This window comes from Camelus ferus, chromosome 3 (genome assembly GCF_009834535.1).
Source record: "Camelus ferus isolate YT-003-E chromosome 3, BCGSAC_Cfer_1.0, whole genome shotgun sequence".
NCBI classification, from domain to species: Eukaryota; Metazoa; Chordata; class Mammalia; order Artiodactyla; family Camelidae; genus Camelus; species Camelus ferus.
In genome coordinates this window covers 43,422,087-43,444,295 of record NC_045698.1, presented here as the reverse complement: position 1 = coordinate 43,444,295, position 22,209 = coordinate 43,422,087, and the positions used below count along the sequence as shown (strand labels likewise).

General features: G+C 32.0%; 1 protein-coding gene across 7 annotated transcripts in view; it reads left to right on the top strand.

The window, feature by feature from the left end:
• ADAMTS6 (ADAM metallopeptidase with thrombospondin type 1 motif 6) overlaps positions 1–22,209 on the top strand; it is a 266,890-nt gene that overhangs the window by 138,012 nt on the left and 106,669 nt on the right. For all 7 annotated transcript variants that reach the window (XR_004317186.1, XR_004317184.1, XM_032473104.1 and 4 more), the window contains 2 exons: positions 8,747–8,893; positions 16,955–17,096. Coding sequence is in view for 5 of the 7 variants with exons in the window: in XM_032473104.1 (XP_032328995.1) it covers positions 8,747–8,893; positions 16,955–17,096 (289 nt within the window). In the remaining 2 variants the exon portion in view is untranslated. The remainder of the gene's footprint in view (positions 1–8,746; positions 8,894–16,954; positions 17,097–22,209) is intronic.

Below are 22,209 nucleotides of genomic sequence, written 5' to 3'. Positions count from 1 at the left end.
CTCAGTCTGACAATACCAGATATTGGTGAAAATGTGATACAACTGGAATTCTTATACTACAGGTGAGATTGGTGCAACCACTTTGAAAATCTGTTAGATATTATCTAGTAAAGTTGAAATTTTATATAACTCATGACCCAATAATTTATTTTCTACATATATCCTAGAGCAGTGATTCTCAAATTGTGGTCCATAGACCCTGGGATTCTCAAAGAACTTTCAGATTAAAACTATTTTCATAATAATACTAAGACTTAACTTGCCTTAAAAAGAAAACTATTGATGTTTATACTGATTGTGCAAAAGCAATGGTGGGTATGTACTGGCACTTTAGCATAAGTCAAGGCAACCATATTAATAGTCGTATTTTTTCCCCATCTTGCCAGTTTCACTTAAGAATGATGAAGCAGAAAGATTATTGACTTTATTGAATCATGATCCTTAAGTACATCTTTTATCAAATCATCTATATTACAAAATGGAAAGTATGTAAAGCACTTTTTGCTCCATATCTTAGTCTAATGGTTGTCATAATGAAAAACACTTGTACAATTGTTTGAAATGAACTAGCTGCTTTTTTCCTGGAACACACTTTTTATTTAAAAGAACAAATGAGAATCTATGGGTAGTTGACAGAAATACACTTGAAAAGTGAACAGATGAGCTTATTATTCAAGGAAAACAACTGACACTGTATATTGCCAGTGATTAAACTGGAACTTGTGAGCAAAAGTTCAAATTTAGGAAAAGTTCTGTCAGTATGAGCTTGACAGTTTCCTAATACTTAAAGACTTTTCCAATGAGATTGGTGATATTAATGAAATGGGACAACAAAAGATCATTGATAATGGTTTCAGAACCCACACTGCAGCTAACCTTTTAAAAATAAACTACTAGTTGTCAAGTTTTATTGTAGTATTAAAAAATTCACAATTATCTGAAAGGGCTGTGAAAATACTCTTCCCTTTCCAACTGTATATAAGTGTGACTCCGTATTTTCATCATATACTTTAATCAAAACAAAAACCACCCTAGATTGAATGAAAAAGCAGGTATGAGAATCCAGCTGTCTTCTAGTAAGCCAGAAACTAAAGAGATTAGCAAAAATATAATTAAACAATATTACTCTTCTCACTGACATTATTTTATTTTTGAAGATTTTGAAAATTTAAATGGTTATTTATGGGTTTATTAACACTTTAAAAGAATTAATAACTTTTTAAATTTTCTCAATTTTAATTTTTAGTATGATAAATATCACTACATACAGCCTCGTAAACAAAAGTTCTTTGGGGTCATCAATATTTTTAAGAGTGAAAAGGATCCTGAAACCAAAAGTTTTAGAAGCTGTTCTAGAAGTACTCTTATATATATGACTATGAGTTATGTTTAAGAATGCTCATAGCAGCATTGTCCATAGTTGCCCCCTACTAGGAGCCACCCCCAAATCTTTCATCATAGAATAGATAATTAAATGGTATGTATATGAGGAAACCTATATAGCAGTGAAGATGGGTTATGTATATAGCTAGACAGCTCAGCACAGATAACAGTTTCTAACAAGTTGTTGAATAAAGGAAGCAAGTTATCAAAGACTGTATACAATGTGATTCCACTTTTATAGATTTCAACATCAGGTAATATAGAGGTTTGGAGGTGCATAGGGAATGATTACCACAGAAATCAGGATAGTGGTTCTCAGAAGAGGAAGAATATAATTGTTAAGGCAAATATAAGAGTCAAGGATTTATTCTGAAAATGTTCTATTTCTTAAATTGGTAGAGATAACAGTTTTTATTTCCTTCAAGTTTTCTTATAGCAGTTTTTGTAAGAATGATTCATATGGCCTCTATTTCTTGAGTTCTTGTTCAAATGATTTTATACTCAGTTTTGGCTGGATGCACAAATCTTCCTAGGCACTACTTCATGGTATGTTGGTATTAAATATCACCATAGAGAAATCTGAGGTTAATCCAATTGTCTTACTATTACAGGTAATTTGTTCTTTTGCCCTGATTCCCCAGGATATATTTTATTTTTGATGTCCAGTAAGTTTACTAGGATTTGGCTCAGGGTGGATTCATCTGTGTCAGTTTTTCCTAGGACATAGAATAGTTCACATTTCATAAGATTTTAGCAGTTTTTATTTCCTACTAGTTTTCTTTTATCTTTTAAACCACTTTACTTTCTGTTTATTATTTTGATTCTTCTCTTTGGGGACAACAGTGATCCATATATTGGATTCCTTTGATCCTTTTAAACTCTTTGTCCAATTTCATTTTGCTTGCTCTTTTCATTTGTGAGGAATGTTTTTAGCAGTTGCCCTTTTTTTTCTTTCTTTTGCTACCTGAGCATGGCCTTTCTCCTGTGATGGTTTTATTCCCCCTTGCCTCCACCCTCCAAGGGATTTCCTCACAGTTCATGTTTTCATCTCTTCCCTGATTACTTGTATCTCTGCACTGAATTCTCATTTTTATAAAGTGATGGTTTCATCAAGTTTGTTCAACTTCATTTTTGTCCAATTATTATCTTTCCTGTAGCAACATTTTTTCCACTGAGTGCCCCTCATTCTAGTTGTATTTTCCTATTCTTTAAAAAAAAATCATTTAATACATTTATAGATGCACCTCTTATTCCTTTTGAATTACAGGTCTTTGAATGAGTTTGATTTTTCTAGGTGAACTGCTTGTTAGAAGGTTTATGTTGTGTAGGGGCCAGAACTACTTTCTCAGCAGATACTTGTTAGTGATATACAGTATTGTATATGATTCAAATTCAAATTCTTTAACACTACTGTATCTCTTTAAAAAGTACTGATAACGTACAATCTCTCTTTCACCTTTCCTCACTGACAGACTGATTCCTACAAATATGGTTTGTATGGCTCCCCAGTTAGGCCACTCTACTCTTCTGACAATTATAATGAGAGTGTATATTCCAACAGTTTGCACCCTTACTCTGTAGGAAACTACTGTTGGTTTTGTTCCTCAGATTGTTGCACTTAGCTTTGGAGAACATGCTTGGCTTGTTTTAGCTTTAGATCAGTTACTGTTGTCCCCTCTGTGTCTTTCTGCATTCCTCTCTGAGTTTTCTGTATTCAGCCATCCTCCCACATATATTATGATATTGTGGTTTATAGTTTTAGAAGTTTCCTACTTTTCAGTAAATATAGATTTTGAGTTTCTGTTTCTTATTTTTCTTATTGCTTTTTGGTGATGTCTTAGAGCAAAAAGGGGGAGAACTTTTTACTGAATAATATAGAAATAAGAATGTCCTTTAAACTTTTGAGATAGAATCAGAAATACTAAGATATGAGAAAGGAATCTCTGGTCTTTTACTTGTATCCACTGTGAGGTTCAGTTGAAAATCTTCAACTTACAATTTATTTTCCAGGAAAGAAACAAAACAAAAAGCTTACTTTGTTTTAATAGTTATTTATTTTTGAAATTTTGGGCTTCATTTCCTGAAAAATTAAGACTAATTTTGAAGCTTTTAGGATTACTTAGCTTTCCATAATTCGGTATGAAATCCTAATCAACTACAAACCTCTCACTGGATTTGAGATTTGATTTTACACTACTTTTAAGCTAACAAGTTAGCCTGTTACTTTTGCATGGATGCTAACAAAAGACATGAGATTCCTGGGTCAGAGACAAAGGACTTCATTAATTCAGCACAGCAAGCAGCATGAGCATCAGCATATTTATTTTGGTTCCTTTTGGCCCCAAATCTCATGTAGGCAATACAATACGGTTTGGATAAATGCCACACATTTAGTGGGTTTGCATCAAAGCTGAGAAACACTGAGCTTGGGCAATCTACTACTTTCATAGCAAGCAGTAAGTAAATCTGCTCTTGTCCAGGAGGAGATGTTACCTCATTTCTCAGAGTTATCTGGAGGAATGGCCTGGGTTAACAGCAGAGCTTGCAGGACTTGGCATGCTCAGCAAAACGTGGGAAAATCACAAGAGGCCTAAGGAAGACTGTCTCTCCCAATCTCCCTCTCTCTCTTAAGTCCTCCACAAGTGAGAATCGTTACCTGATCTGAAATGTTTTCTTAAATACATAAAACGAACCATGGAAGTATTCTCTTGTTACCACTGTTCACTTATCAGGGTGGACCCCAGGTTTACCAAACTCTCTTTTATTCTTTTTTTTTTTAATTATTATTTTTGAAACTCAAGAGCATAGACTTAGGAGTTTATATTATATTTAGCATCTATCTATTTATGTATCTATCTATCAGACATCTTTATCTTCATCTATCTATCTATCCTTTGTTCTTGGTACAACATCACTATCAGTCCCAGCAAGGAACCTTCTTGTTTAACATGTGTGTGTGTTATGTTTGTGTGTATATATTTTATTTGTTTGTTCATTTATTTAATTTCTATATTCCCATTCCCTACTTCCATGTCTTCCCTCCCAGATAGCTCATTTAATAAATATGATATGTATATTTGAATTCATATGTATCCTTGCAAAAAATTGCAGGTTGTTTGTATATATATGTGTTTATTTGTTCACTTTTTAAGTTTGAGACTTACAGAAAATTTGGCATAGTAGACAGATTTCCTATGTGCACTTGACTCAGATTAAAAAATTGTTACTATTTTGCAACATTTCTTTGTCTCTTTTTGTATGTGTACCTGTATTTTTTTTTCTGAACTATTTGAAAGTTGTAGACATACCTCTTATCCCTTATTTTCAGCATCTGTTTCCTAAGAAGAAAAGATAATCTCTTACATAACCTCGGTACAATTATCAAATTAGAAAGTTTAACATTGATATATTACTATTATCCAATATACAGGCCGTCTTTACATTTCCTAAGTTGTCCTAGCAATGTTCTTTTTAACCTCTCTCCCCCTCAATTCGAGTTCCCATTGTATTTGGTTATAGCTCTTCAGTCTTTAATCTGGAACAATTCCTTGGCTTTCTTTGTTGTTAATGTGTATGTAATTTTTGTTTACATGTGTGATCTACTGCTATAAATCTTGTTCCTTTTCTTAATTTTTTGTTCACAGTTTTTAAGATCTAACTGTATTTATATGTGGACATACATCTTGTCTGCTGCTTCCAACTTCTGCTTACTATTTCATAATAACACATCTGCCAAAGTTTTCTTACCCATTCCCCAGTGTCAAACACCTAGATTGTCTTCAGCTCCTTGCTATCATAAACAATCCTGTCATGAACATCCCCATACATGTTCCCTCTGGGAATGTTACTGGGATATCTCTCCAAGAATAGGATTGCTGGGTCATGGTGTATCTCCCATTTAATTTAACCAAATACTGCTGAATTGTGCTCTGAAACAGCTGCCTGACCACACTAGAACTGTTGTGTACTAAGATTACAGTTTCTCTGCACCACTGCCAACACCTAGTCTTAGGTAGCATTGTAATTTTTCAGTATGATGGTTTTAAAGTGGACTCTTGTTTATTTTCTCTGACCACTAGTAAGTTTCACTTTTTTTGCCAAACTCTTCACTGATTGAGTTATCTGAGGAAGGAACTTATCTTTAAAATATATGTATATATATACTCCAGCCTAGTCAGCCTACTATAGGGGTCTTTTGAAGCTGATGTCGTAAATGGTAGTTGTAAACTCCCATTTCACTTTGTGTTACTGTCAGTGAACTAATTGACATTGGTTAGGTTATTTCTTGGATTTCTTATGTTTTATATATAAGCTGCAAATGTATACATTCTTTCAGACAGCTGAAACCTAAATCCTTATGACAGCTATCTGCATCTGACACCTAAACTATAAAGATTACAAGTATAAATAGAATTTAAGATTTCCTCCTTCAAATACTTGAGTTCATTAGTTTTCAAATCTTTTCTCTCATGTACTTCTGAAAGAATTTTTAAAAACTATATACCCTATTATTTATTTTTCAATTGAGGTCCAAAATTTTTTATCTTATGCCTAAGTAATTTCAAAGGCTGGAACTTTGCAAAAGTTAGTATGTAAATAAAAACCTCCTTTAAGTATGCCTGAGCAAATCTAATTGCCATAGCAATTTGGTAACTGTCATCATGCATTTAAAAATTACACAAACAGGTTCTTCTTTTATAGTTAAAATTTACATCTTTTTCCCCCTTCTTTAACTCAGTATGTATGTACCTCCTTCCCTCCAAGAATATTAATCTTAATGTATATTTTAATATTTCTTAATATATTTTAAATGTTTTATGCTTAAAATTATTTTAATTATATCAAATATTGCTATAACAAAAATATTTAAATTGCAGTTGCATTTTTAAAATTTCCTGTGATCATAAAAAATTTTTTTTTCTGGATCATATGTTCATTACATTATAATCATTAGTTAGTTAATGAATGATCAGAAGAGCATGTAATACTACAAATTTTAATACACAATTAAAGTTTTTATTAGAACATGTATATTTAGATGTATGTTTTCAATTATTGCAGTTATCTCTGTATTGCTAGAATGAGGCAGAATTTTAGCACCAATTTGATTTATTTTGTTCCTATAGATGTGAATGCTAAGAAAATTTATTCACATAAATAAATAGATAGATGGAAGAAATTTATTATAGAAATATCGCTCAGTTCTTTGAACTCCTTTTGAATTATTTGTCAAAATATAACCATTATGTTCTTCCATCAGAATTTTTAACAACCTATTGGTTATTAATTTGACTATGCCCTCTTGTAAACTTGGTGAAAGCAAGAAACTACATTTGTTATTCAATCATTAAAGCCATTCTTTTTCTCATCCTGACTCCAAATGTTTCCAATTGCTTTTTTCCTTAACACCCATATTCTTATATCCCAAGGCAATGAACTATTATAAAATTATGGATGGGGGGAAAATAAGTTTTTCTTTTGTAAGATGGGAGAAATATGATTTCAAAAAGAAAAGCTTTTCTTTTTTTAGAAAAGAATACATAAGGAAGTTGAGGATCTCAAAAATGATTTTCTTAAAGCCATCTGTGCCTGCATACACCTATCTTAACATGCCTCAGGGATATGTATGAGACTGCTGATAAAAGGAAATAATATTCTTAAAACTATCATCATTTGAAAAGAATCATAGCAGTATTCATACAGTAACATTAACCTTTGAGAGAAATATAGAATATTGTTCATTGAATTATAAATTTTCAGTAAGGAGCTTTTTCTGTGAATATATAGCTGATTGTTTTGACAGAATATGGGTCTAATTCAGCAAACAGTGAACTCCACCACTGTGTTCCTAGAAGACCCTTCAGAGATGTTGATTTTAGCATATTTATGTCAAACAGGAGAAGACTAAGTATTGATGTTCTTGGGAAGTTATTTGGTATTTTAATCTAGGAGGTCTCATATACTTCTCTTCCTTTGCTTATATTAGTTCCCACACCTGAATTACTAGTTCCTTCTCCCTGCTCCCCATATATGGATATATCATGTAGCTTTTTTATAGCTCTTTAATATTATATTTATGAAGGCCAGTTCATTCAGTTTCCTGAACATGTCTCAAATCTAATCCCACTTCTCTATCTAGTGCCCTAGTTCAGACTTACATCATTTCACAATTGGTTATCATCTTCTATCTGTGCTCCCTAGCTCCATTCTCTTTCCACTCCAGTGTCTGCAACACAGAATTACTATAATGACCTGTCTAAAATACAGATCAGTTCCATGTAAGTCAGTTACTCTTACTCTTGCTGAAAAATCTTCAAAGTCTGTACACTGCCAAAAGTATTAGTATTTATTTGCATTTATTATCTTGTACTTATCTGTTCTCAACTACCCTTCCAAATTTTCCTCCAGCAACTATCCTTATCTATTTTATCCTCATGTCACATAAATTACTTATTTCTCTGAGCACCTATCATGGTGCATTTATTAGAATGATGCAGTGGAGACAATAGTGATGTTTTTAAAGTGATTTTCAACCTAAACTTTGGCTTCTTGTGAAGAAAAGCTAAAATTTATTCATATGCAGTAGGTGTATCCTTTACAGAAAAATTTTGTAATTTGTCATTGAGATATGTTTTCAGATCACATTGATAGTACTAAGCACAGCTACAGGACACAGGAAAAAAATTACAAAGAAAAGCTTTGAAAAACCAAGGGAGACTGTGGTAAACAAAGGGATTGTGAGATACATAATCCTTAAATGTATCAAGATTTTTTTCAAAAGGTGTTTTGTAAACATATATACACACAAACATAAATTACATATCTATTTAATTCTTCTTTACCCATATTAATAAAAGAACTGTGTTTGCCCTGTAACTTAGAACTCTGTAGATCGTAACTATCTTTTCATTATTCCCTTTTGGAGTCAGCATACGGAGGTAGCTTGAACTCTAGCATGTTAAAGGTAGATTCTACTAACAATTTCAGCATTTACTAGCTATGTGATCTTTGACAGGTCAATTGTCTTTACTAAATCTAGTTTTTCTCATCTGTAAGTTGAGAATTAATGTGAATCCCCTGTCTGTTCAAGGAGAGATTGTATCATATGAGATAACATTTGAGAGTATATGATACATTTAAAGAGAGTTAGAAATATATTGCATCATTATATTATTCCTTAGTCTCTTTAACTTTAATCCTTTATTTCCTTAGAGGATCTGGTCCATCCTGATGGAAGCCATATGTTGATAAGGCTAATAAATGATCAAATAAGGAAATAAAGGATGTATTGAGGGTTTATTTGTTTTACTTTTTTCTAATTTTTTTCTTTTATGTTTCTTATGTTTCTTCCTTGTTAAAACAGTTTTGGTATGAACCATGATGGAATTGGAAATTCTTGTGGGACGAAAGGTCATGAAGCAGCAAAACTTATGGCAGCTCACATTACTGCAAATACCAATCCTTTTTCCTGGTCTGCCTGCAGTCGAGACTATATCACCAGCTTTCTAGAGTAAGTAATCTCTGGAGAGTGATGATGAATTGCTCCAGAAGCAAGCCACTGATAGAAGCCTAGTATGTAGTGCTTTAAACTTTGCATAATGAGTAAGTTTTATAGGGCCCAGTGATATTTCAGGCTGTTCCCAAAATACTTTAATGTATCATTGTGGCAAATGTTTTCCTTCATACTCAAACAGAACACAAACTGAACAGATTAGAGGAACTGGAGCTAGGTTATAAGAGGGGTTGATGATGTGAGTGTTAGAAATGTTCAATAAATGGGAAGCAATGTCATAAGAATTTAGATTTACATAATTTAATAAATAGAGCATAAGCCAAACTTTAATTCAGTGATTGCATATTTCATTTTGTTGTTAAAAAACTGAGTTCTATAGGAAGGCCAAAGTATCTAATAGTAACAAACAACAACAACAAAAAAATCAAACACCCAGGAAATGAACATGAGAAAATGAAAATTTGTCTTTGAAAGTTTATTAAGTGACTAATCTTTTCTACAGTTTGGGAACTTCTTTGCTGGTCCCATAATCTATATTCCAAACATCTGGTTGTTTAAATATGAAGAATATAAATTAGCTCAGATGTAACTATCACCTGTATAGCATAGGGCTTCAGGATTGAACTTTAGAAACTGATTGACTTAGGTCACACTTTCTAACTGTGTGACCTTGGGCATATAACTTTACCTTTCTAATCGTCAGTGACTCCATTTGTTAAATGAGTTTAGGTAATAATACACACATTATCTGGTTATTATATAACTAATTATGTGTAATGCTATAATTTATAAAAACACTTAATAGACATTTCATTAAGTGGTAAATATTATTATTTTAAATAATATCAAGGTTTCAAGCTTTATTACTCTATCATTACCTTCAGCTGTTTTGTGCCATTTTTTTCTTGGGGAGAAGAGATTAAATACTCTGTGAAAAAGTGAGTTATACATAAACAGGTGAGCAACAGAAGTTCTCTTTAAAAATTGTCTTTGTTCAAGTTCACCTTAACATGATTGTAATGTAAAATTTTAAAAATTCAGATAGGTTATATAGGATAACATTATTCACTAAAATTCTGGTTTATATCTGCTAATAGCCAGATCATATTCTGAAAACTTATAATTACATATTTTTAAAAGCCCCAAGCAAGAGATTTTAAATTACCTAGCACAAATGCTTTGCTCAAATATCAAAAGATAAATGTTTAAAATAGGCTCTTTTGAATTAATTACTGTATTAGTGAAATTGAAGGAATTTGAAATTTATTTTAGGATGTAACTCTTCTGAATAACCATACTATAACCAACAACTTTTGATATTAGTAATAGATAAATTATAACACTGTACTTGATTAGTGCCAAAACTGAGTGAAGGGCTGTTAAGATAGACCGCAGAGAATTTGTTTGACATCTTTTGGTAGTTTTTAACACAAAGCACTAGCAATATCATTTTCTAAAATGTTTTTAACATGATCATATTACTTAAATTTTAAACACTGTTGAAGATCTGCTCTCCCCAGAAGTCAAGCCAGATCTGGAATTTCTCCCTTGACTTGGCTCATGTTTTTATAATGGAATCTTAGTGTCCATCAATTGCATGCTCAGTATTTCTGTGCATTTTCAAAGGCTTTCCTCCTTTTTTTTTTTTTTCCAAGTACCATTTCTCTCTCCTCTGTCCTATTTGTTAGGACTGTCTCTGTATACTGTATACTAGGACAAACTGTGATCTCTTGCCAGACCCTGCCTAGTTGAAACAGTATTATTAAGACCATTAAAACACTCCAAAGGGGAATCCCTAAATTGCTGATAAAATACAGTTAAGAAATCACCACTGGTTTGGTGAGAGATGTAAAATTATTACTAGTTGCAATAAACTGTTCCGTTGAATTAACTGAAAGAATTAATCCAAAAAGCATTATGTAAGCCTTATTGCCTCTTTGCATTTTCTACGTGTAAGCATGATTAGTGTTGACAGGGTTCTAATGGGCTTATTTATCCGGTATTTTATCAAAATGTTTCTCTTGTGTGTCCTCATGGGAATGCTCATAAAGTTAAAACAATTAGTAAAAGATAGATGTGAAAGACAATGGGTAGAGATTTGGGAGAAGATTGGGTATTTTTCCCCCCTCTCTAATAGAAAACTAAACAACTTTGATTATAATCTGACCAAGCAATAAAAGTTTTTTAAACACAAGGCCCTTTAAAAAGGTCAGTTCACTGGAGCACAAAGACATAATAGTAATTTTCTTGTATTTCTTTGTTCCTTTTTCTTAATGCAGTGGACTTAATTGCTTTAACAGCTATGTGTGATATTTTTAAAAACCCTGTGATATTTTGATCAGGGATTGAGGTTACATTTATGTTTTATAGTTGGCTCAAAAAGACTCATAACATTTTATTTTAGTTTCTCTTCTCAAGAAAAAAGAAATCTTGAAAGATGAATTGTTTAGGAACTGCAGCCCAGCCAACAAAATGCATACTTTTCTCTACTTAGTGACTGTATAGGCCAAAGATGATGGTGGATTTTAACAATGAGTTTCCTATGATTTATAGAGATTCACTATTCACTATGTTCAACTGAAAACAATTCCATGGCCTTTAAATGCCAATAGAGTAAAAAGTCTCTCATGTCATTCTGAAACACTAGGTGCTATTGATCAGTCAGGAGATGGTGTTTACCAACTCCCAATATTTTTTTTCAGATTTCTTAAACTCGGTGATTCAATAAGTGGTTCATGAATCGCCCCGAAGCCGTCCTGATTAAATAATAAAGAACCCATTTCCGTTTAAATGGACGTGTTATGCCAGCTTCTGATGTTTTCGACGACGGCTTTGCAGGTAGTGTCCTTCCTATCTGCCTGCGGGACTTACTTATTTATTATTTATTTATTTAGAAATTATAGAAAGATGAACCTGGTATCATGGCTCACACTCACTGATGTCTATGGGCTAATTTACCAGGCAGTGGAAGGCAGCCAGAAGCAATGTAGGCCAGTTTTTCATACATTTTCCACCACTTAGTGGTAGTACAGAGTAACTTCATATAGTCTTCAAAAATTCTGGGGCCTCTGTGAATCAACTCTTGTTCTATTTAAATTAAAGTCTGTTAAATTGTTTGAACTGTCAGAGATCTATAGCAAAATTGCCTGCAGTTCCAAATTAAATACAGATTAGCTATTTTCACAGATAGAATGGATGCTAAAAAGAGGCAATAATTATAGTTGATGATGAACTAGGAAGAAAGGTGAGCGTAGAATTCAAAAGAAGTGATAAAAGATGAACAGGATTACCAAGACACTAACAGATCCTCTGTAGCAATTACCTTTGAAGATCAATATCGATAATCTATTAGAAAACATTTTATAGATGAGATTGCCTTTTTTATGGGGAACCCAAGAAACAGCTTATCAGAACAGATTTCTCCTCCTTCTATTATGTGATATGTTTTGGGGACTTCACTCTAACCCATAAATATTTTTGGTAGGTTGTAATTACATACGGAGAAAAAGAGCATAACTTAGTAAACATTATCAGTATAGTGTTTGTGTATTGAAAGCCTCAAGTTGAATTGTATTCAGGTACACAGAGGGCAAGAGAGAAAGGTCTGATTAGAATGACTCATTTTAGAAGGTAATATATTATTAGTTTTGTAAAGATTGATAGAGCAGTTTATGAGAATGTAGACACTTGATTTGCCATAGATAATACAACTAGTTCATTTTTACTTAGTTTAGATATATTAGCACAATTTTGTGGTAAAAAGTAGGAGATAGTATTATCTATTAACTTTTTGTTGTTGTTGTTAAGAGACTGTTAAGATATGTACAAGGTTATATAGAAAGATTTATTTCTTAAATTGACCTACTGTGTTGTAGACTAAAGGTCTGTACTTTATAGTATAATTGTTTAAGTGAAAAATAAATCTTAAATTACAATTAGGAGTACATCCTCATGTGTTCTGGAAACAAAGCCAAGAGAGCATATTTTACATAGAGATCTGTAAATTTTAGTTGAAGACTCAATTCTGGCGCATGTTCCTATTTTCAAGACTAATTTTTGAGCTATGTAAATAAGAATTTTCTAAATTAGAAGTAGAATACATAAAATATGACTTTGCTATCATGCTGCAAGGATTTCTGGAAATGTAAATATACTTTGATTTACTAAGAATATAATCGAGGGAAACACATATTCTTAAACTAATATACATCTTTTTGCCTTGTCTTAGAAGTGTAAACAAAAGTAGAGTGTATTAATTCAGTAATTATCTATATTGCTGTATGTATTAACTAGGATTGGGCTTTTAGTTGTGAAACATATGCTGCCAAGGAAATAATCATACTTCCACTTTTTGTATATACAGTTTTCCACAGGACAAGTATATCTATGCCTAACAATAGTAAGTTGTAATAGCATCTCATAGATGGAAACTACAGTGTTTCTCATTTCATTTATTAATGAGTGAGGTTTATGATTTCTGAGTGAAAAAATTCACATATTATACAAACCAGCTATGCTTAAAAATGGCATTTAATGAGAAAATTCAAGAAGACCTATATATAATATTACCACTATTATTTTTAAAATAGTAGCATAAATAGCACTAGGCTCAGCATCATAAGAATTGTATACTTATATTGATTGACTAGAAACCTAGATTAAATAAAAATTACCCATAGATTCCATTTTGTTAAAAGAAAACAATTGTAAAATAAAAGACAATACCTTATATCTAATATTTTTAAGAAAAGAAAAGCATTTGTACCAGAAGACTATACAAAAATGTTTATATCAACATAATTTGCAATTTCCAGAAATTAGAAATAATTTACATGTTCATTAATAGAAGAATGAATAAATAACTGTGGCACCGTCTTAAATGGAATATCAAAGGACAGTATAAATAAACAGCTGACAGTTATTCTCATTAACATGGATATATCTCACACTCATAATAGTGAGCAAAATAATATCAAAAAAAAAACCTTTCAGTATGTCTCCTTTATATAGAGTCCAAAAACAAGCAGATAATTACTAAGAAGACCAAGGAAATTATTATTTAAAAAATCATAATATTAGTTACTTCTTGAAGAGATAGAAAGGGATGTGATTGGGGTATGCACTTAGAAATTTTCTAAGGGAAAAAAACAAAGAAAAGCACTTCGAGGGTTAAATATACATTTCTTGGATTCATGTCCTCAACCTTCTATACGTATATCTGTGATATTTCATAATGGTAAATAATGATGCAGAGGCATGAGAATATCTGGAATTATCTTCTAAGAGTTAATTAATAGTTGTGATCTATAGATCTAACTTACAGGAAAGTAGCAGGAAAGTAGCAAATTTAATAACATTATGGGGAAAGTATTTTTGTAGCTTAACCCTCAGTTAAGAATTAAAGTATGAAAATTGCCTCACTCCTCCACCCCAAACACTTTAATCAAAGTTTTTACTGTACATAATGTATATGGTTACTGGGGGGAAATATGTAGTACATTTTCTACCCAAAATGTAGAACCAATTTACATCAGCCTTGCGAATATCCCATACTTGCTTTCCCAGAGCCAATACTAGTAGGTAAGTCACTTGCAAACATTGGTAATTTGTACAAATACAGCCAAATCCATTTTAAAAGGTCTTTGTTGATGCCATATTCCTAAATATGTATTCATTATTTAAAGATCTATATGATTTTTCACTTACATTGTATTTCATGTAGTGTTTTATTCTGTAAAAATATACTGGAAAAGAGAATGAGACGTTTCTAGATATTTAATTAGACCACATTAATACAAAGCAATAGGTACTTCCAAAGAATTGAGACACAAATCACTTTTGAGATAAACTTTCTTAGAAAAATTTGTCCACAGGTGACCACAGTGCATGGCATTCTTTGTTGTCTGAAGTTTCCTGCAATGGTCATCTGATTTGATATTTTTTAAGGAACATGAACCATGACTTGAAGACCACTAATGCCTGGAAACAAGAACTTTAAATGAAGTAATTATTGTTGCTTCCTCCTAAGTTAAGCCAATTTTCAGTTTGCTACAAGAAAGAACTTTTGCCTCAGTGTATCTGTTCTTAAACTCTTTTTTGAGGTCCACATATTTCTAAATTTTTAGGTTAATTTTCTGTATTCCTAAAAGTAATTGTGTCTAATAATTTTTAATCGACTTTGAGTTGGTGCCACTTAGTTGAATATATCTTATACTTTCTTTTGTTACTCTTTTGACAGATATTTTGCCTATAGGATTCTGTGCTTAAGTAATTCAGGAAATTTAAAATTCTCCCATTGATTTATAGTAGTGCTTAGCTTTATATTTTATTTTTGTTATATACTTAGCTCCCTTCGTAGAAACTTTTATCATTTTTTTGTAGATAGAGGTAAAACTAATATTTCAAAACTACTAATGCAATGATCTCATAAATTCTTTTTTCATTATACTTTTCACATTGACCTCTTTATCATTAACCTTAATATAGAATTTTGAATTTACTAGTAGAATTGCACTTGCCTAAAATTTGTGTACCCATATGAAGATATTTTACATAATAAAATAGAACTTTCTAATTTAAAAATTCAACTAAAATAATTTTTCTTACTGAGTTACACATCAACTTCTAAAAGTACAATAAGCAAAATTAAAAGCATTCTGTCATAAAATCTAGATAGCTGGGTAAAATAAAGTTGTTCTCTATTAGTTAGACACCTTGAGCAGTGACAAGTGAAATGATAATATTCAATAATAACATCTATTCAGTACATTTAATATTCCATCTGATTATTTTTATTGATTAAAAAATTAATCAAGAGGGACATAAATGAAAGAAAAAGGGCATAAATATTTTGCCCCTTGGGTCTTTGAATCTATCACCTTATTAATAGTATGGTTCAATTTTTAAAAGGTATGAATTTGCTACTGTGTAAATATATATTTTCATGTAACAAATTAACTTTTGCATTTTAAGGATATGATTAAATTTTAACTGCATATGAAACTCATTATTATGCATGGTTCTTTCTTACTTATCTATAAATGAAAATTTGTACTGTCCTAAATAATAGTTGAGGAACTTCTACTTGTGAAATTATTTTGCTTTGGCAAAGTGGATGGAAAAGATTTGGAAAAAAAAACACAAGTGCTGGCACAATTGACAGGAATGTTGGAAAAAATTTTTAAATGTTGGCATAGGAATTCTTTAAAAATTCTAACTTACTCACATGTGAAATGAAAGTAAAAAAGCATCTGTCCTATTTTATGCACACTGGCTAAATAAAAATGAACAATTATATTTAGCAAAGTATAAAGCTCTTTAAACTAAGGTATTCTGTCTGGCTTTTGGCGATCTTTATGTTATTTGTTCCACTGAATTAAAATATTATGTTTGAGTGCAAGCATACTTTGAAAAGCAGAAATTATAAAGAGAAGAGAACATTCTCTTTTCCAACTCTGATGACCCTAGATGAAATATGAAATATTTGAGAGACTAAACAATTCTAATATACTGGAGAGGAGAACTTTGGATCTTGGCCTCATCTATCATTCAGCCCATTTGTTATTGAAATACTTCAAGAACCTTTGGACATGTCTTACCACAGTATCTATTGTTCTGCCCAAGATGGAAGTATATAGATTAGGTCTTTAAGGATTACAACCACAAATTTTTTTTTCACATTTTGTGTTTTTGATTCTACTACCAGATGTGGTTATATTTTCACTGAAAACAAACAAGAAGCTTAGAGCAACATGAAAATGTTTTGATTCTTTAAGAAATTAGTTTAAATCAGTGTTTAAAGGCCAACATGACATTTTTAGGTTGTTTTGTGAGATTCTTTTATTGTGTCTTGGTGCTGGAAAAAACTATAGGAGCTCTTATTTAAATTTTAGTAAAGCAATTCTGTTTTGCCATGTGTTTTTTTTTTTTTTTTTTTGTAGAAAGTATTGTTTTTCATGCATCAATTATTAAAACAAAGAGCTTAACACATGGTTTAATAATTGTGATTGAAACAGTGCATAGTGTACCTAATTTCCTTTGATGCTTTATGTTGAACAGTTCAGGCCGTGGTACTTGCCTTGATAATGAGCCTCCCAAGCGTGACTTTCTTTATCCAGCTGTGGCCCCAGGTCAGGTGTATGATGCTGATGAACAATGCCGTTTCCAGTATGGAGCAACATCCCGCCAATGTAAATATGGGGTAAGAAGTCCTATTCCTTATGTTTAATTATTTATATGTGTGGTCATGACACAGCTTTCAAGATGCAATTTTGATGAATGTACTCTGGTAACATCATTAACACAAATATGGCCTTTGACACTGCTCTTTTTCTGGTATCATTTATATAATATTTATTATACAAGTATTTATTTCTAAATGTTTGAGTAATCAAGTTAAACAAGTTTCAAGTGTCTTGTGAAGGATGCAGGTAGAATTTTTGAAGTTTCTAATTATTTCTTTTTTAAGTTCTGATTTTCTGATGCCAACTTTTTGTTTGTCTTTGAAATGTTATAATTTTGAAACCTCCCCCCATTCCCCGCCTTTTCTGGTACTCTAATAATTGGATTAAGGGCATTTTTATGTTGGCTAGGAGCCTTTAATTTATACTTTTAGTATTGAGTAATTTCAAGTTACTTTATCCACTGACCACATTCTAACGTAATAACTGAGTGGGGATAAGGTGACATTAACCCAAATACAGAAACAAGGAAAAGTGCTATGGAAAAAAATGAAGGTATTATAATTGACTCTTCTCATCTGCCTAAAAAAGTCTCAGTGTCTATCTCAGAAAATGTAAAAAAAGAAAAAAACAGTTCCATAGAGAAAGATTTCAGAGTCTAGTATAGAGAGATGTTCATAGTAGGTACACAGTATAAGCATGTTGAATGAAAGAGTCACGTTTTAAAATGACAAGTTGTTTGTCAAAATAATTCAGATTTTAAAAAGTAAATTTAAGGCTTAGTTTCTATTTTTATGTAAATAGTGTGTTTAAGATCCCTTTTAAAAAATAATAACAATAAAAAGAATAAAGTTTTAAGGTAGTTAAGACCAAACAATATATACATTGTACTGTACCAGTTATTCCTCTTGGGTGCAGTACAAAGGAAAGTGATTTTTTAAATAGCCCTTAGTGACAAGTATATTATTATTCCTGGTAGGGTTTGGCAGCACATTTTGTGCACTAGATTTAAAGATTGTGTGCAACCATCTGAAAATCTAGAGCTTTGAGTAAAACGTTGGCATTTCTTGTCTCTCTGTAAAGAGTCTTTACTTCTATTCTTGTTTCTGTATAGTTTTAGTTTCTTTTTTACCTTGGGTTGCTTTTTGCCTCAGAAAAAGTCTTTTTTACGTTGGGTTGCTTTTAACCACAGTCTTTGATATACTTACAGCTTACTGAGTTGAAATTCATGATCAACTGAGTTTACAGATTTTCTGTTAGATTTATTCTTACCTATGGTCTCTCATTTCTTTGTTAGCAAGTAAAAAAGTTCATCTACATTTCAGTTTTCTATTGGGAATTGGGTTTAACTCCACCGGTACATTTCCCTATTAGATAGTTTATATTATCAGTTTTACAGGATCTCTGGATGTGTTTTTTTTCCTTCAGTAAATTAATTAAAAATTTGACCTGATTATTCTGTCTCAATATCTGTATATCTCATTCATTTCAAACTAGTTGATTTGAAGTGCAATAAAGAATTGATAAACTGTACATTTCATTCTATGATCCTTATGTGCAGTTTTTAGATTCTATTTTTGTGTTATGTTTATAAAGATTTTTATAATAGATGTAAAATGAAATTAGAAAACTTGGGGAAAGATTTTAGCATCTTACAACCCTATACAATTTCATATATTTTATTATGAATTTTTTGTGTCTACAATCCTATATAATTTCATATTCTTTCTGGTGAATATTTTTCACTTTGATTTGTAACAAAATGGTTTCCTTAAACTTATGTACTATATGAAAATGCTTTTGCTACTTTTTTATAAAGTGCTATACATTACTAACAAAGTTTCTTGGGTCATAACAGATTCTTTATAACCACTCCCACCTCTTATGCTTGTGCCTGAAGAGTTGAGTTTACACAATTGATAGCACACACCAAAACTCCCAGTCTTTATCTGGATTATCCCTAAGGTTATAAATTATTCTAAATGGTACTTGAGAAAACAATAGTGGCTTTGGAGGTGAAAGTTCAGTCAGGTAAACAAATCATGCTTCAGATCATAGCTGAAGGGAAAAACAAACCAGTACTGATTTAGATAGCTACCTGAGTGTAGCATCCTGAGATGAACACTAAAATATAAGTGGTGGAGTTTTAAAAGAGCACATAGCCTTTTATGCAGGAGATACTTCTGATGCTAAAGCATCATGAAATGATCCTCTTTCGACTATCAACTATCAGGGAAGATTTTAAACAGTGATCTACAGGATGACCCATAACTGCAGCAGTGATCAGCTTTCCATCTCTTCTACTTTGGTCCCCATGTGGTCATTGTGGAGATTAACAGTGATTACATCTGTAATTATGAAAAATCTTGCCTGAATTCTTTGTTAGTAGGTTCATTAATATACATTTTAGACACATTTGGGAATTTAATTTACCCATGGAACAGAATAGAGACCCAGAAATGAACCCATGCATAAATGATCTGATTTTCAACCAGGGTGCCAGGAATACAGAATGGAGAAAGGATAGTCTCTTTAGTAAATGGTGTTGGAAAAACTAGACCCTTATCTTATATCGTATGCAAAAATTAACTCAAAGTGGATTAAAGACATAAATGTAAGACTCCAAACTAAAATACTCCTAGAAGAAAATGTAGGGGAAAGGCTTCTTGATTTTAGTCATGGCAGTGATTTTTCAAATATGACTCTAAGAGCACAGGCAACAAAAGCAATTATAGACAAGTGGGACTACATCAAACTAAAAAGCTCTACACAACAAAGAAGTAGTCAACAAAATGAAAGGTCAATTTATGGAATTTGGAAGAAGTATTTGCAAACAATATACCTGATAAAAGGTTAATGTCCAAAATATATAAGGAACTTAGTAACAAAACCCTAGAAAACCCAATTTAAAAATGGACAAAGGAACTTAATAGACATTTCTCAAAAAAAGGCATACAGATGACCAACAAGTATATGTAAAGGTGCTAAATATCACTAATGGAAACAAAAGATAGCCAGTGTTGACAAGAATGTGGAGAAAAGAGAACCCTTGTACACTGTTGGTAGGAATGTAAATTTGTGCAGCCACGGTGGAAAATAATATGGAGCTTTCTCCAGAAATTAAAAACAGAACTACCATGTGATCCAGGAATCCTACTTCTGTGTATATGTTCAAAGGAATTGAAATCAGGATCTCCAAGAGTCATGTGTACTCTCATATTCATTGCAACATTATTCACGATAGTTAAGACATGGAAGCAACCTAAATGTTCAATGGCAGACAAATGGATAAGGGAAGTGTGGTATATACTTACAATGGGATATTATGCAACCTTAAAAAAGGAAATCCTGCCATTTATTACAACATGGATGAACCTGAAGGACATTATGCTAAGTAAAATAAGGTAGACACAGAAGAACAAATACTACATGATACCATTTATATGAGGATGTTAAAAGAAGAGATTAGAGAAGTAGAGTGGTGGTTGCCAGGGTCTGGGCAAATGGGGGAATGGAGAGGTATTAGTCAAAATGTACAAAGTTCAGCTATGCAAGGTGGTTAAATCCTGGACATCTATTGTACAGCACAGTGCCTATAGTAGACAAAACCATACTGTATATGTAAAAATTTGCTAAGAGAGTAGATCTTAAGTTAAATGTTCTCATCACACACTCAGAAATAATAATAATCAATAAAGAGGTTGAGAGGAAACTTTTTGGAGGCGATGGATATGTTTATTGCATAGTTTGTGGTAATGGTTTCATATACGTATCTCCAGACTCATCAAGTTGTATACATTAAATATGTGCAGCTTTTAATATGTCAATCATACCTCAAGAAAGTTATTTTTAAAAGAGAGAGAGAGATGATTGTTCATCCACAGGTAGATTTAAGGCCCAGGACAAAACCAGAGAAATTTTTCAGGTATGGCTTTGTTTGGTTTATGGGGAATTTTTATTATCTATGAAATTTGTCACTTTTCTGTTTACATAGACTTGAGTTAGCACATTATTGCTAGTATTTTGTACAATAGTTATTACTTAATCCAGTGTAGAATTGAGCAATGTTTTATCCATGGACCTTATATTCTGAACCATAAAGGGGGACACATGATCTAAGATGTGGTTCCATGGTAGAATGGAATGTCTCTTAACAGAATACTTTGAATAACAGTCTGCTTGCCACTAATTATTACCTATGACCTCAAATTTACCACCAATAGATTTTACTCAGCCACTTTTTTTCAGTGGATAGCAGCTAACTTGTTCTTGTAAACTTCAGATAGCTAAAGAGTATGACAAGCATGCAAAGTACCTGGCACATGGCAGATATTCAATAAATGTTTCCTTTTCCTCTATGAATATCTATGTCATCCATGATAGCATTCCTACATAGCTGATATGCTAGTGGTGCTTTAGAAGCAGCTGAGCCATCTGCACTTCGGGGAGCATATTAAGATACTCTAATGGTCACATTTTGACTCATTCTCATCCTTTAATTTCAGCTCAAATGCATTTCTCTTCAGACAGACTTTCTGTCTGATCCATCTGCAAAGGCTTGTCTCGGTTACTTACCTTTATGCTTTCAGTTAAAACATAAAGGGAATTATGCTTTATATTTCTTCGTAACACTTATTGCAATCCATATCATTTCACTTGTTTGATTACTTGTTAATTATTTAAATGTAATCGTCTAGTTAAGGCCTTCCCTAACAACCTTACCTAAAATTGTGCATGCTTGTGTGCACATAGGCACACACACACACGCTCACTTTCTGTCATTTTTCCTTGCTTTATTTTTTTGTTACCATTATTACTTTGTAATATACTATATATTTTACTTGTTCATCTTGCTTACTGCCTGCTTTCACGACTAGAATCAGTTTTCCTTAGGGGCAGAGATTTTTGCCTATTTCATTCACTGCTCTATCCTTAACACTTAGAACAGTGCCTGGCTCATAATAGGTGCTCAGTAAATATTTGTTGAGTGAATGAACTGATAATTATGAGAATGTAAGTTCCATGAGAGCAGGAATTCTACCTATTTGTTCATGGTTATTTATAAAGTAAGTAGCATAATACCTACCTCATAATAGGAGCTCAGAAAATATTTGGTGAATAAATGAGTGAGAA